Below are 16,120 nucleotides of genomic sequence, written 5' to 3' on the forward strand. Positions count from 1 at the left end.
TCTTCTTCTCCTCCTCCTCCTCCTCCTTCTTCTTCTCCTTCTTCTCCTCCTTCTCCTTCTCCCCCTCTCCCTCCTCCTCTTCCCTGTCCTCCTCCTCCTTCTTCTTCTCTTTCTTCTTCTCCTTCTCCTCCTCCTTCTTCTTCTTCTCCTTCTCCTCCTCCTCTTCTTCTTCTTTTCCTCCTTCTCCTCCTTCTCCCCTCCTCCTCCTCCTCCTTCTTCTTCTTCTTCTCCTCCTCCTCCTCCTCTTCCTCCTCCTCCTTCTCCTCCTCCTTATTCTTCTCCTTCTCCTCCTTCTTCTCCTTCTCCTCCTCCTTCTTCTTCTTCTTTTTCTTTCTTTCTTTCTTCTTCTTCTTCTTCTTCTTCTTCTTCTTCTTCTCCTTCTTCTTCTCCTCCTCCTCCTACTTCACCTCCTCCTCCTCCTCCTTCTTCTTCTTCATCTTCTTCTTCCTCTTTTTCTTCTTCTTCTTCTTCTTCTTCCTCTTCTTCTCCTTCTTCTTTGTCTTCTTCTATGGGAGAAAAAGTACCAGGGAGGGGCAGAGAGAGACAGGGAGAGAGATAATCATAAGCAGGCTACTCACTCTCAATGCAGAACCTGATGGGGGCTCAATCTCCAGGTTCCTGAGATTGGGACCTGAGCTGAAATCAAGATGCTCAGATGCTCAGCCAACTGAGTCACCCAGCAACCCTAGTGTCTATTCTTTAAAAAAATATTTTTTAATGTTTATTTATTTTTGAGAGACAGAGAGAGAGAATGAACAGGGGAGGGGCAGAGAGAGAGGGAGACACAGATTCCAAAGCAGGCTCCGGGCTCTGAGCTATCAGCACAGAGAAGCACAGAGAACTGGGTTCTTCTGATAATAAGCCTTGGGTTCTACACACACTGGCTTCAAGACACTTTTGCCATCACAATTAGGAATTTCTTACATTAACAAAAGGTAAAAGCTGTCAATTTTTCCTTTGTTATTAAGTGTTTAATTATAACAGATGTATTTAAATATTTTACATACTACAATGTGAGCTTGACATCTCATAGGGATAGTTGGGTTCAATTTTTATAAACATCTTATCCCTGAGGAAGTACATTTATGAGCTCCATTCTACATTCTAGAAATGGCGCTTAGTCATGCCTAGTCATCTGTCTAAATATAATACCTGAGTATGTGGTGACCCTTGAGTTTGATTCTGTCAGGATGCTTCTAGTTCTCAAACTCTGGGGCAGTGGTTCACAGCCAGAAATGAATTTTCCCCTGAGGATGTCTGTCAAAGTCTGAAGGGAAGCTGCCAAACACCTACAATTCAAAGGGAAGCACCCCCTAAAATATTATCCTGCCACAAATGCCAATCATAAACGGTGAGAAACCCAGCTACACCAGCATTTCTCCAACTTCAGTGTGCATGTACATTCACACAGATCCCACTACAAATGCAGAATCTGATCTCACGTCTGGGTGGCCCAGAGATTCTGCATTTCTACCAGTTCCTGGGTGATGCTAAACTGTGGGACTGGGTCTGTGGGCCACTCTTTGATTAGCAAGGCTGGGATCTTGTGTTAAAGACAGGTGTAGGTATTTTCAAGTCTTCTGCACCAAATGGTGTCCTTGCATGCATGTAATTTTGAAGGAATAATGTATTCACTCTTTCTTCAGTCTGTGTCAATTCTGTGCTTATTGCTTTTCTAAGTGACAAAAATAATACATTTATGAAAAAGACTTTGTAGTGGGCAGAATAAGGCCCTTCCAAATATGTCCACATCCTAATTCCCAGGGCCTTTCACATGTTATTTTTGATAGCAATGTACGATTCAGGTAGCAGACTAAACAGGGCTGTAAATTAGCTGCCATGGAGATAAAAGGATCAGCTGTGATTCTCTAGGTGGGACTAGGGTAGTCAGGATGGTCCTCCAAATGTTGAGGATGGAGACAAAAGAGTTGATGTCAGAGATTTTGAGAACGCTCTCCTGCTGGCCATGAAGGTGGCGGAAGAGCCATGAGCCAAGAAATGCAGGTGGCCAGCAACAGAGACTGCAACTGGAAAGGAAACACATTCTCCCCTGAGCCTCTAGAAGAACCACAACCCTGCAGACACCTTGCTATTAGCCGGACGAGACTCCTTCGAAGCTTCTGACTCCAGAACTGTAAGAACCTGTATGTGTTTGTCTTCAGCAGCTAGTGTGGGAATGTTTTATAACAGCAGTAGGAATCTCACAGGGACATAGTCAATAAAATTATTTGAAGGAACCGAGCTTAAGCTTCTCCATTCATCAGCTTCCCTTGGTTAAGGTTAATTGACATTTAAAGAACCCACATTATGGAGAAGAAATTAAATCAATTTGGAGATATTCTGCCTAGCACCTGGTAGAGTGAATTCCTGGGGCATAAATGTGAGTGTGGTCTGACTATGATGCTTTTGAGGTAGCGAGATAGGCGAGCAATTCATGATCAAAATTTAGGTCACTCACATCTTCTTTATCCATTCATGAATCCATGGACATTTGGACTCTTTCCATAACTGGCTATTGTTAATAACACTGCTATAAACATTGGGGTACATATGCCCCTTTAATGGATCAAGAGGATGTGGCATATATATGTATATATGCCATATATATATATATATATATATATGGCATATATATATAAAAGAGGATGTGGCATATATATATATATAGTGGAATATTACTCAGTGATCAAAAAGAATGATATCTTCCATTTGCAACAACGTGGTTGGAACTAGAGTGTATTATGCGAAGCAAAATATGTCAATCAGAGAAAGATAAATATCATATGACTTCACTCATGTGTGAAACTAAAGAAACAAAACCGATGAACATAGGGGAAGGGAAGGAAAACTAAGATGAAAACAGAGAGGGAGGCAATTTATAAGAGACTCAAAAATACCGAGAAGAAATTCAGGGTTGCTGGAGAGGGTGTGGGTGGGGGGAGGGGCTAAATGGGTGATGGGCATTATGGAGGGCACTTGTTAAGACGAGCACTGGGAGTTATATGTGAGTGATGTATCACTGGGTTCTACTCGTGAAACCAACACTCCACTGTATGTTAACTAACTTGAATTGAAATAAATAAATGTAAGGTGTGCTTGGGTGGCTCAGTCAGTTAAGCATCCGACTTTGGCTCAGGTCATGATCTCACAGCTCTTGAGTTCAAGCCCCATGTCGGGCTCTGTGCTGACAGCTTAAATTCTATGTCTCTGCCTCTCTCTCCCCTCCCCAGCTCAGGCCATCTCTCTCTCTCTCTCTCTCCCCCTCTTAAAAATAAATAAAAATATTTAAAAATACAAATTATTTGGTTTTTATCTGTAATATTTTATTATGTGTCTCTAAAAGAACTCTATTTTTGGCATGCCTGGGTGGCTCAGTGGGTTGAGCGTCCAACTTTGGCTCAGGTCATGATCTTGTGGTTGACAATTTCAAGCACCTCATCAGGCTCTGTGAGATTATGTTTCTTTCACTTATAAGTCCAAAGTTCCTTTGTATATCAGTATCTTCACTGCTCTTCTTAATAGTGGACACTTAATATATTAATGTGTCGTATCGATGGGTTTTATTCTCCTCATTAGGATCCTGGTCTCTTAGTACCTTGTTGTCCACAATGTGTACAACAGTCACTTCCTTACTCAAGTGTTCACCAAATATGCATCTCCAAGAAAAGTTTTCATGGAACAACAAACTTTAATAAATAGATTGACTTTAGAATATGATCTCAGACTCTAGATGTCCTTTAATAAGATGAAGCAAAATTTTATTTGGTTGATTATTTTTTTAATTTAAATGATAGTTAGCTTTGTTGAGTCCGAAGAAAATGTTCAGATGCAAAGTTGTACGTATATATTACATGTGTTTTTACAAATAAACACATATACGCATATGTACATAAACACAAACTCACTTAAAAGAAATCTTATCTGAGTACAGTTGGCAAGAATGTTGCATTAGTTTCGGGTGCACAACGTAGTGATTCAACTTCTCTGCCCATTACGCGGTGGTGATTCAACTTCTCTGCCCATTACGCGGTGCTGGCCACAAAGGTAGCTGCTGTCTGTTATCATACAAACCCACCCAGTATCATTGACTGTATTCCATACCCCGTGCCTTTTTTCCCCAAGACTCATTAATTCCACAACTGGAAGCCTGTATCTCCCACTGCCCTTCACCCATTCTGCCCATCCCCCCACGTCCCCTCAGGCAAACCATGAGTCTTTTTCTCTGTATTTGTAGGTCTCATTCTGCTTTTTTGTGTGTTTATTTATTCACTTAAAATTTTTTTTAATGTTTATGCATTTAATTTTGAGAGAGAGGTGTGTGGAGAGGCTGAGAGAAGGAAAGACAGAGAATACCAAGCAGCCTCATGTCGACAGTCCCTGACATGGGGGTTGAACTCACAAAATGTGAGATTGTGACCTGAGCCAAAATCAAGAGGCAGGTGCTTAACCAACTGAGCCATCCAAGAGCCCCATCTTTATTCATTTTAAATGCAAACCCATACATAATCTCTTATTTTATGCTGAAAGGAAACGTAAGAGAAAGTTGCAGGTGTAGGTATTAAAAGAGTAAATGTTTGAATTAATATGCATTTAAAAGAATGAAGATGTGTAGACACAAAGATTTCAAGATAGACATAAATGATAGACATACATTTAAAGGATGAATTACATTTCCTGTCATAATGCCTCCAAGACGTCAAAATCTGAAGCATGCTTGCAGTTACGTACTGAGAAATTCTCTACCAGCTAAAGAGGATGAATATCTGTAAATTGATTTTAAATCTCCTTTTCTACTTAGAGATGAGATTACGATGCAAAATGCCTTTACCCAGGGGAAACTCCATGAATGAAGGGAAACCCTAATCTCAGATTCTTTTTTTTTATTTATTTTTAAAAAATTTTTTAAAAATGTTTATTTATTTTTGAGACAGAGAGAGACAGAGAGAGACAGAGCATGAGCAGGGAAGGGGCAGAGAGAGAGGGAGACACAGAATGTGAAGCAGGCTCCAGGCTCTGAGCTGTCAGCACAGAGCCCGATGCGGGGCTCGAACTCACGAACTGTGAGATCATGATCTGAGCTGAATTCGGACGCTTAACTGACTGAGCCACCCAGGTGCCCCCCTAATCTCAGATTCTTAACAAAATTTCATTGGAACAGCATTTGTCGTTTTAAGTCCTAACGCTGATGTAAAATAACTACATTGGTGTTTTAAAATTCATTTATGTTCTTACATTCAATGGATCAGAACCCAGAAGTGGTTCACCTTGGTCTAAAATGAAAATGATTGCAAGGCCTGATTTCTTCTCAAAGCTACAGGGAAGAACCTGTTTACTTTTCTATTCCAAGCTCATATTATACTGCAAGAAAAAAAAATCTCACCATATTTCATATAACTAAAAAATTCTTTACAAAGAGGGGCTGAACAGTAGCTCTTAATTGTGATGTGGAATGAAAGCCCTAAAAGTGTGCAAATGTGTCATGAAGCTGCGGTACGTAGTGCTCCGGGTTCGTATCAAGGTGCTTTTTTCTCCTCGTTGTTGAAAAGGAAAACCGGAATGTTGTGTAGACGGCAGGACTGTATCTCCAACACAAGCCAACAGCTTGGAGATCCAAGGGAACTAATCCACACAGATTGCTCAGTCCTAGACTTGGGCGAAACATTGACATAAGCATTGGGAGTCGCTGCTGGGAGGTCTCAACTCTGAGAGCAGCGGAGTTCATGAGGAAGGAATACTCAACACTGGGGTCACACAGTTATAACCTGGTCTATTGGGAACACAGAACCTCCAGAACAATTTCCTTTGTGTCCACCAGTGTCTCCCAGGGAAATCATGTGCTGCTCCAAAGAGGAGGAGGAGGGGAACGTGCCTCATGAACAGACAGAGGAAACTATAAATCCCTCCTGTGCACACCCACTGCCTGTGCCACCGTGGGCTGACGGGACCAGGTTGTTGCTGTGGAGTCGAAAGCTTGACTGGGAGACTCATGCTAGCCTCCGTTCTGCCGTCTTGTGTGGGGACAGAGTTTAGCCACCACCAATAACCATCCAGGAGGAATCCAGACGGCCCCATGGACACCTCTCCCTCAGAGCTCCCAGCCAGGTGAGTCTGAGAGCTTGGCAAGACCCGGAGGAAAGGGTCAGAGAGAATCAAAGCCAGGCGCATCTACCTGAGGTCACCTGACAGCCACCAGCCTAGCCCAGAACGTGGAGATCTCTATGGCCATGTACTTGCCTGATCATGCCCTTCTGAAAAACTACAGTGAACAAGGTCAGAGAGGGCCCCACTCCTTTGGTACTTGCCTTATAATGGTGGAGTCACAGGACTATGAAAAAAGTTTGTGTGGTGTAAGAGCCTCAGGCAGAAATCTTACGGAGATGGTGACTTAGAGCCAGAATGGTTGTCATGGTATGTGCAGAATTTTGTAGCGCAAGGTCTGAACAGAACTTTGCACGTTGTACAAACCAGAAACAGGACCAGAGTGTGCCCAACACTCGGCCAAAAAGATCACAACACAAAGCCCAGGAAAAACAGAGAAAAGATGCCACGTCTAAAGAGTGAAAGGGACTTGTCCCACCTTCTCTAAGATCACAGGACATCCAGTTGGTCAAAGAAATAGCAAAGTCTCAAGGTGCTTTTTCAAAGAAAAAGCAAGTCTCTTACCTTCCATTATAACCTGCCCAACTTTTGCTGTGCTTTGCATATTTCCTGTGCCGAAGTGTTGATTTATTCCTTGGCACAGGTTTCTCTTGAAACATTCACTCTGTAAGGTGAACAACGCCCTGAAGTTCCCACTAATTTTGTCTTCTGACTGAATTTAAGGTTCCTCCTTACTATTTTTGCTGGGCATCAGGGAGGTAACAAGACTTGAACCAGGGATGCTCTTTCTTCTTCATGGCCCCTCAGATTTCAGCGATCACCTGAGCCATTAGATCTTTTCTGCCACTTCTATTTTATTTCATTTTCTTGTTTCTCTCTCTCTCTCTGATTTTGAGCAGATTGTGTTTTGTTAAATACAGGGAAGAAAATGAGCATGCCAGTCTGACTTGTCAATTTTATTTGTTCATGGAAAACTTACATCATTTGCAGGAATGATAATGGATCTGCGCATCTTGAGTTATACCCACTCCGAACTTAATTGTTGGGGCTGGAGTGAGAAGTCATGGTAAAAACACAGCCCAGGGAGCACTCATTTGGGGGGTGTGTGTGTGTGTGTGCGCACGCCTTGTGAAATGATATCCGTCATCAGAGCAGGGGACATGGTCCAATATATTCCAAGGTGATTCTTATAATACAGGAGCCAGAACTCAATCAACACACTGTATTCTAGAGGGCTCTATGTCAACTTACAGCAGACTTTGCAGGTAGATTCTAAAATACAAGCAGTATATAATGTGGGTGAGTGACTCCTTTCTCTTGAAGGGGAACCAGCAACGAGGCCACCTATTTCTTTGAAATTGCCTGACACGATCTCTGATCATTTTCCTGCTCATTCCCCTTCCCATACATGCTTCCTGTTTTGGACTCAAATAGCTCCAAGTAGTATCATCCTCGGGGCCTTAGCTGAGGCCATTCCCTCTACCATCACACATTTCCCCACACAGATTCTGGGCTCCTGCCTTCCTTCCCTGCAGGTCTCTGATCAAATGTCACCTTGTTTACTGGTCTTGACCAAACACTGATTACAAAATAGCACTCATATCCACGCTCTCCTTTATATCTGCTTTTGTCTCTTCCTAGCACTTGACACCCTGTGATGTCTTATTAATATTTGTATTTGATTCTCTTCATTCTCCATCACTAGATTATAGTGGCTTTTGCTTTTCAGTATCCCATGCTCATGGCCTAGACAATGCCTAGAACATGTTTGACCCTCAGTACATATTCCTCCAATGCAAAAAAGATATTCTTAGTAAAACAGTAAAATACATGACCTCTGCTGAGGAGTGTGGAGAATGAGACCAAAACACCTAATCTGAGATGAAACAGGAGGGAATCTCTTCAAAAGGACAATCCTATGGGGACAAAAGGGACAAGATACGGAAATGAACTTCTTGACTGCACAATATAAATGGTAGCATTTCAACTATGTGAGTAAACTGTTGATGTGAAAATTAATGATGTCCTTTGCCTCTTTCTGACAGTCAGTGCAACCTCATGGAACCAGGAAATATTACACGGATATCAAAATTTCTTCTCCTGGGATTTTCAGAGAGACCAGAACTGCAGCCCCTCATATTTGGGCTTTTCCTCTCCATGTACCTGATCACTGTGTTTGGCAACCTGCTCATCCTCCTGGCCATTAGCTCTGACTCCCACCTCCACACGCCCATGTACTTCTTCCTGGCCAACCTGTCCTTTGTAGACATCTGCTTCACCTCCACCACCGTCCCGAGGATGCTCTGGAACATCCAGACCCAGACCAAAGTCATAACCTATGCAGGCTGCATCACACAAATGAACTTTTTCATAACCTTTGCAGGGATGGACGACTTTCTCCTGAGTGTGATGGCCTATGACAGGTTTGTGGCCATCTGTCACCCCTTGCAATACATGGTCATCATGAACCCCCGGCTCTGTGGACTCCTGGTTCTGGTGTCCTGGATCATGAGTGTCCTGTATTCCTTGGTACACACCTTAATGGTGTTGGGGCTGTCCTTCTGTACAGAGGTGGAGATCCCCCACTTTTTCTGTGAACTCAATCAGATGATCCAACTTGCCTCTTCTGACACCTTTCTTAATAACGTGGTGATGTATCTTGCAGCTATGCTGCTGGGTGGTGGTCTGCTTGTCTGGGTCCTTTACTCTTATTCTAAGATAGTTTCCTCCATACGTGGGATCTCATCAGCTCAGAGCAAGTATAAAGCGTTTTCCACCTGTGCATCTCACCTGTCGGTTGTCTCCTTATTTTATTGTACCAGCCTAGGAGTGTACCTTAGCTCTGCTGCTACCCAGAGCTCCCACTCAAGTGCCACAGCCTCGGTGATGTACACGGTGGTCACGCCCATGCTGAACCCCTTCATCTACAGCCTGAGGAACAGAGACATAAAGAGGGCTCTGAAAAGAATCGTTGGGATCCAGTGATATAAGAACTAATCATCCAAAGGCTGAAGACATGACCATGATTGAAGGACTCAAATCCTCAGAGCCAGGAACTGCCAATCTTTGATCAGACTGTGGAAGTAGAATCTACTCCTTCTATTTCTTTCTTGGCATTTCCATTTGTTTGATCAACTTCTCTCTACATTTAAGGAACTCACTTCATTAAGCTTCTGCTGTGACTGAAATACAGACGGTTTCTCCTTTGTCTATTTTCAGGTGTCCCCAAAGTTTACCCCAACCTTGGGTCACGAATGCCTGAAATTTCTGTATCTCACATGGGACTAGTTGGATTTCTTAAAATTAATTACATCTCAAATGACTTATACCATGCCAGGTAAATTTCCCCTAAATTTCCTGAGATCATTATCATGAATTATATGCTTCGTACGGAATAAAGCTACACTTGATCAGTAAGCCATTTCCATCATTTTACTGTCAAGCAGAATACAAAAGCACAGTTTCCACCTTGAGTCTCAGTCTTTTCCTTCACTTCCTTTAGGACTCCACCTGATGATGTGGACTCTAACATTCTTCCGTTTAAGCCTCAGGCTATTGACACCCCGCTCTGGTTAGGAACGCCCAAGCACTCACCTGCACCCACATGCTTTCCACACTCCCACAGACCTTTCCCGGATCACAGCCTATGCCTTGGCTGCACCAGGCCTTGGGTTCTTATTGTGATTGCAGGACACAAGTCAGCAACATCTATCAGAACTCTAATAACCCCAGGTTTATTACTCATGTATGCTGGAGGGCACATGGGATGGTCAAAAGCCATTCTGGGAGGTCTCAGAAGGGGAGAGAGAGTCAAGATGAAGAGAGAGAGAGAGGAAGCTGTTGAGGGATCTGGCTTTCTCAAAGACCACGGCCAGGGTGGGTAGCTGGTGTTGGGTTCACACGTTCTTGGAGAATTGTACTGAGTAGAATGTGTGGGCTGAAGGGGAAAACCTGATTCACTCATGTGTCAGTCTCTAGTTTATAAAGGGCTTTCTGAATTGGTACTTCGTGACTGGGGGTAGCCGAGGGCTTATCTGGTGATTGTGGAACACATCTGATGATATGTTTATTCAACATGGTTGTGCTCGAAACGGACCCCCAGGAAAATACATCATTTCAGTCCCTTGCGCTAAACATGCCCTTATGCTTTGTCAGCGGTCTCTTGGTTTTATTCTGTTATTCAGCTCAGGGTCCAGAAACCCTACCATAGTCACTGGGAAAACCTGATTAGCTAATATAGATCTCCCAGTGGAGTGTACTTAGAAAAGCAAATTTGAATAAACAGTTCGACCTGATATGCTCTTCGTATCGGCCTGACCATAAATAGGAGGAAACAAACTTTCGAAACACTCATTTCGTGACACATAAAATATTTCTTTCATTTTAAAAAAAAAATCACATTTCGTGCTTTGCACCTATTTATTAAAGCATGGAAGATGGTGTTCACCACTGAGGGAGTTTATTCATCGAGGCGCAGGATTGCTTAGTGTCTTCTACATTTCATCACTGAATTATCTTCCTGTTTCTGCTTGAAAACTTCTAATGCGATCCGCTCATATGATTCTTTCTGTTGTTACACGAAATAGCTTCCTTTTCCTGATATATGTCACAAATCCCACGCGATGGCGAATGCACAGTATCAGCATCATCTATATAATACGTCCTTTCTACTCGGAAATCTCTTCCACCTGCTTGACCAGAGGACGCTTCACCCAAGAACTGCATGTCCTGCCAGTCGTGTGGGTCAGGGTTACCAGTTCTTCTGCACAAATGGGCATGTCCTTCAGAGTCTCCCAGGCTGAGGAGTAGCCCTGTTCAATCTGCTGCATAAATCCTTCTTTGCTCTAAAAAAAAATAATAACATGTGAAAGGGACTGGAGATTAGGATGTGGGCATATATGATAGTGCCTTATTCTCCTTACTGTAAAGGCTTTTCATCAGGGTACTATTTTGGTCACTTATAAAAGCAATAAACACAGATTTCTCACAGCCTGAAGAATGAGTGAATACATGATCCTTTCACAATTACAGGGGCACAAGGACAAGATTTGGTGCAGAAGCCTTCACGCTACCCACACTTATCTCTAACACAGGATCATCTTCTTGCTAATCAAACAGTGGTCCGTAGACTCTGACCTGCACTTCAGCATCACCCAGGAGCTCGGAGAAACGCAGAATCGCTAAAATTTTGCACTTGTAGTAGTGGGATCCGTGTGGATTCACAGGCACAGTGAAGTTGGAGACATGCTGGTCCAGCTGGGTTTCTCACCGTTTATGGTGAGACATTGGTGGCAGGATAACAGTATTTTGGGGGTGCTTTCCTGTGGACTGTAGGTGTTTGGCAGGTTCCCTTCAGACTTTGACAGACATCCCAGGGGAAAATTCATTTCTGGCTGAGAACCACAGCCACAGAGTTTGAACCAGAAGCATCCTGACAGAGTCAAACTCAAGGGACACCACATACTCAGATATTAAATTTGGACAGATGACAAGACACGACCAAGCAGCATTTATACATCATAAAATGTAGTTCATGATCTCAGGGATAAGATTTTATAAAGATTAAATCCAAACTCCCTGTGAGATGTTAAGCTCACATTGTAGTACATAACTAGATCTCAATACATCTGTTATATTTAAGGAGCATTTTATAAAAAAGGACCAAATGACAGCTTTTAATGTCTTATAAAACAAGTGACAGAAAAAGTGTCTTGAAGCCAATCTCTGTGGCACCCAAGGTTTAATATCAGAAGTCATTTCTCTGCTGTATTATTTTTTCTTTTTTTTTTAATATATGAAATTTATTGTCAAAATGGTTTCCATACAACACCCAGTGCTCATCCCAACAAGTGCCCTCCTCCCTGCCCATCACCCACTTTCCCCTCTCCCTCACCCCCCACCTACCCTCGGTTTGTTCTCAGTCCTCAAGAGTCTCTTATGTTTGCCTCCCTCCCTCTAACTCTCTTTTCCCCTTCCCCTTCCCATGCTCTTCTGTTATTTTCTCAAGATCCACCTATGAGTGAAAACATACGGTATCTCTCTTTCTCTGCCTGACTTACTTCACTTAGCCTAACACTCTCTAGTTCCATCATGTTGCTGCAAATGGCAGGATTTCATTCCCTCTCATTGCTTAGTAGGATTCCATTGTGTATATAAACCACAACTTCTTGATCCTTTCATCAGTTGATGGACATTTGGGCTCTTTACATAATTTGGCTGTTGCTGAAAGCGCTGCTCTAAACATTGGGGTGCACGTGCCCCTGTGCATCAGCACTCCTGTGTCCTTGGGTAGATTCCTAGCGACGCTGTTGAGAACAACAGTAGACACTGGGTCGCCTTGTGGGCTCAGTGGGTTCATCTTCCGTGTCTTGATTGCGGCTTAGGACATATCCCATGGTCCGGAACTGAGCCCCCAGATTGCTTCTGCACTGAGCATAGAGACTGCTTGGGATTCTCTCTCTCCCTCTTTCTCTGACTCTCTCTCTCTTAAAATAAATAAATAAACATTAAAAAAGCTTCTCTCTGTCCCTCTCTCCCTCCCTTCCTCTCCCCCACTCATGCTCTCTCTCTCCCTCTCTCTCAAAAACAAACAAAGAGACAGACAGGCAGACAGCACTAGAAATGCTACAGCTGGGTCCCTAGGACAGGCAATGCTTGGAAGACAAAGAGGACTAATCCCGGAGGGTTCCTTGGTCTTAGACTTGGAGGAAAGTGTGTCTCGGCTGAGATAAGGTGCCAGACGATTTACACATCAGGAAGGGGACAAGTTCAGGGAAAAGGGGAGGAAAAAAAGAACTGCATTCACTTGGTCTCTGACCTAGTGTTTTGGGAACCGAGAGTCATTAGGAAAAAATACTTGTGTCCAGAGCAGTTTTCCACTTGGGAATATGAGATCAGAGGCTGGGGTACCAAGAGGGAAATGAGCCTAATGAGCGGATACGGGGAGCTGTAAATACTCTCTGGTCGCCTGTCAGACTGTGCGAACTTGGATGGGAAGGGACAAGGTCTCCCTCTGTTCTTCCAGGCCCTAATTACGGCTGGGGCCCATACTTTACTCCTTCCTGCTGTCTCAGCTGAGAACAGAGCATTAGTCCCTACCATCTGCAGTCCAGGGAGGCATTCAGACTTGTCACAAGGACACCTTGTCAGACACCCCAGCCAGGTGAGCCCAACGGCCCGGTGCGCCATGGATGACAGGGTCAGAAGAATGGAAGCCAAGTTCATTAACCTGTCTTCACCTGAGAGCCAATTCAACTTAGTGCAGGAGGGGTGATCGCTGTGTTCATTTGTTTGTTTAAGTGATGTATTTATTCAGTGGCTGTGTCAATTTCACAGAGTGGATGCTCACACTTTCGTTGATCTTCTATATTCTATTCCTTTAACTTACTATTAAGGCAATGGCAGTTTATTTTACCACCCGGTGTCTCAGGAACCTCACAAGTTTCTTAGATAATTGCTCTGCCTCATCCGTTTCATTCACCACCACCCCCGCTCTGCCTCGCTGTCTGTTGAACAGACTGTTTTATGTTTGTGTAAATCACAGCAGAAACTTGCCATTCCAATATGGAGCCTCAAATTCATTTGTCCATGGGAGGCTTAAGAACTGGCATTTCTGGGAACCATTTCTATACTTTCCAGGTAAAAGGTCGCTGATCTGGCCTCACTGGATTATTTGTTTTTCGGGTGTGGAGTTTGGAGAGTTCTTTATTGACTTTGGATACTAGCCCTTTGTCCAATATGTCATTTGCAAGTATCTTTTCCCATTCTGTCAGTTGCCTTTTAGTTTTGTTGATTGTTTCCTTTGCAGCGCAGAAGCTTTTAATCTTCATGAGCTCCCGATAGTTAATTTTTGCTTTTAATCCCTTGCCTTTGGAGACAGAAACACAGAATCTGAAGCAGGCTCCAGGCTCCAAGATGTCAACACAGAGCCCAATGCACAGATCCCAATGTGGGGCTCAAACTCATGAACCATGAGATTATGACCTGAGCTGAAGTTGGACACCCAACCAACTGAGCCACCCAAATGCCCCATCTACAAGGCATTTAACAAAGAGTTAGTATCTATTCTCTTCAACCTACTCCAAAATATTGAATAGGAGGGAAAGCTTCCAAATACATTCAATCAGGCCAACATTACCCTGATGCTGGAACCAGACGACGACACCCCCAAAAAAGAAAACTATAAACCAGTATCCTTGATGAAGATAGATACAAAAATCCTTAGGAAAATCCTGGCAGACCACACATGACAGTATATTAAAAAGATCATTCACCATGATCAGGTAGGATTTATTTCAGGGATACAAGGGTGTTTCAATATTTTGAAAGTCAATGTTATACACATCAACAAAATGAAGGATAAAAATTATATGATCATCTCAATAGATGAAGAAAAATCATTTGACAAAATTCAACATTCATTCATGATAAAACTTCAGTAAAGTGGGGTTAAAGGCAACATACCTCCACATAATAAAGGCCACCTATGAAAATCCCATAGGTAGCATCATACTCAATGGTGAAAAGTGGAGAGCTTTTCCCCCAATGTCAGGAAGAAGAAAATATGTCCACTCACACTTATTCAACATAGTACTGGAGGTCCTAGCCACAGCAATCAGACAAGAAAAAGAAATAAGGGATATCCATATTGGTAAGGAAGCTAAACTGTCACTATTTGCAGATGACATGATACTATACATGGTAAATCCAAAAGAATCTACCAAAACATTCCTAGAAGTGTGGATAAAGAAGATGTGGTATATATACATATAGTGGAATCATATTCAGTGATCAAAAAGAATGAAATCTTGCCATTTGAAAGAATGTGGATGGAACTAGAGTGTATTATGGTAAGCAAAATAAGTCAGTCAGAAAAAGACAAATATATCATTTTACTCATATGTGGAATTTAAGAAACAAAACAGATGAACATAGGGGAAGTGAGGGAAAATAAGTTAATAACAGAAGGAGTAAAACCATAAGAGACTCTCGAATACAGAGAATAGGCTGGAGGTTCCTGGAGGGGAGGTGGATTGGGGGTTAGCTAAATGGGTGATGGGCATACATTTAAGGAGGGCACTTATTGGAATGAGCACTGAGTGTTCTATAGAAGTGATGAATCACTGGGTTCTACTCATGAAACCAATACTACAGTGCATGTTAACTAACTTGATTTTACATACATACATGCATACATACATACATATAAAATTACTAGATGTATTACATTAATTCAGTAAAGTACAAGATACAAAATAAATACCCAGTAATCAGCAACGTGTCTGTACCTTAACAATGAAGCAGCTGAAAGAAAAACATTTAAAAACACCATTTACAATTGCACCAAAAAGAATAAAATATTTAGGAATCAATTTAGCCAAAAAGTGAAAGACCTATGTTCCAAAAACTATAACACACTGGTGAAAGAAATTGAAGGTAACATAAATAAATAGAAAGATATTCCATGCTCATGGATTGGAAGAATTATTCTTGTGAAAATGTCCATATTACCCAAAGCAAAGCAATGGACAGATTCAATGCAATCTCTATCAAAATACCAACAGCAGTTTTCACAAAACTAGAACAAATAATGCTAAAATTTGTATGGAACTATAGAAGACCCTGCATAGCCAAAGCAATTCTGAGAAAAAAGAACAGACCTACCAGGTTTCAAGATATACTCCAAAGCTGTAGTAATCAAGACAGTATGCTTTTGGCACAGAAATAGACACATAGGTCAGTGGGCAGAATAAAGACCCCAGAAATAAAACATGACTAAATGGGTTTAATCTATTACTTGGATGTAAATTTTAAAAAAAATTTAAAAAGGTGAGACTATGGGGAAAAGACAGTCTTTTCAATAAATGGTGCTGGGAAAACTGGGCAGATACATGTAAAACAATGAAACAGGACAACTTTCTTACACCATACACAAAAACAAAAATGGATGAAAAACCTAAATGTGAGACATGAAACTGCCCGAAAAGAACACAGGCAGTAATTTCTCCGATATCAGCTATAG

At 42.3% G+C, this 16,120-nt stretch overlaps 1 protein-coding gene across 1 annotated transcript; it reads left to right on the forward strand.

Annotated features, from left to right (window-relative positions):
• The first annotated feature begins 6,025 nt into the window (after nt 1-6,025).
• On the forward strand, nt 6,026-9,084 carry LOC124524859 (olfactory receptor-like protein OLF4). Its single transcript, XM_047097283.1, has 2 exons — nt 6,026-6,102; nt 8,145-9,084. The coding sequence occupies exons 1-2, from the start codon at nt 6,071-6,073 to the stop codon at nt 9,082-9,084; spliced, it is 972 nt and encodes a 323-aa protein (XP_046953239.1). The 5' UTR covers nt 6,026-6,070.
• The last annotated feature ends 7,036 nt before the right edge of the window (nt 9,085-16,120 follow it).

This window comes from Lynx rufus, unplaced genomic scaffold, assembly GCF_022079265.1.
Source record: "Lynx rufus isolate CCGP_SWC_20201006 ecotype Redwood Valley unplaced genomic scaffold, mLynRuf1.p SCAF_4, whole genome shotgun sequence".
In the NCBI taxonomy this organism is placed as follows: domain Eukaryota; kingdom Metazoa; phylum Chordata; class Mammalia; order Carnivora; family Felidae; genus Lynx; species Lynx rufus.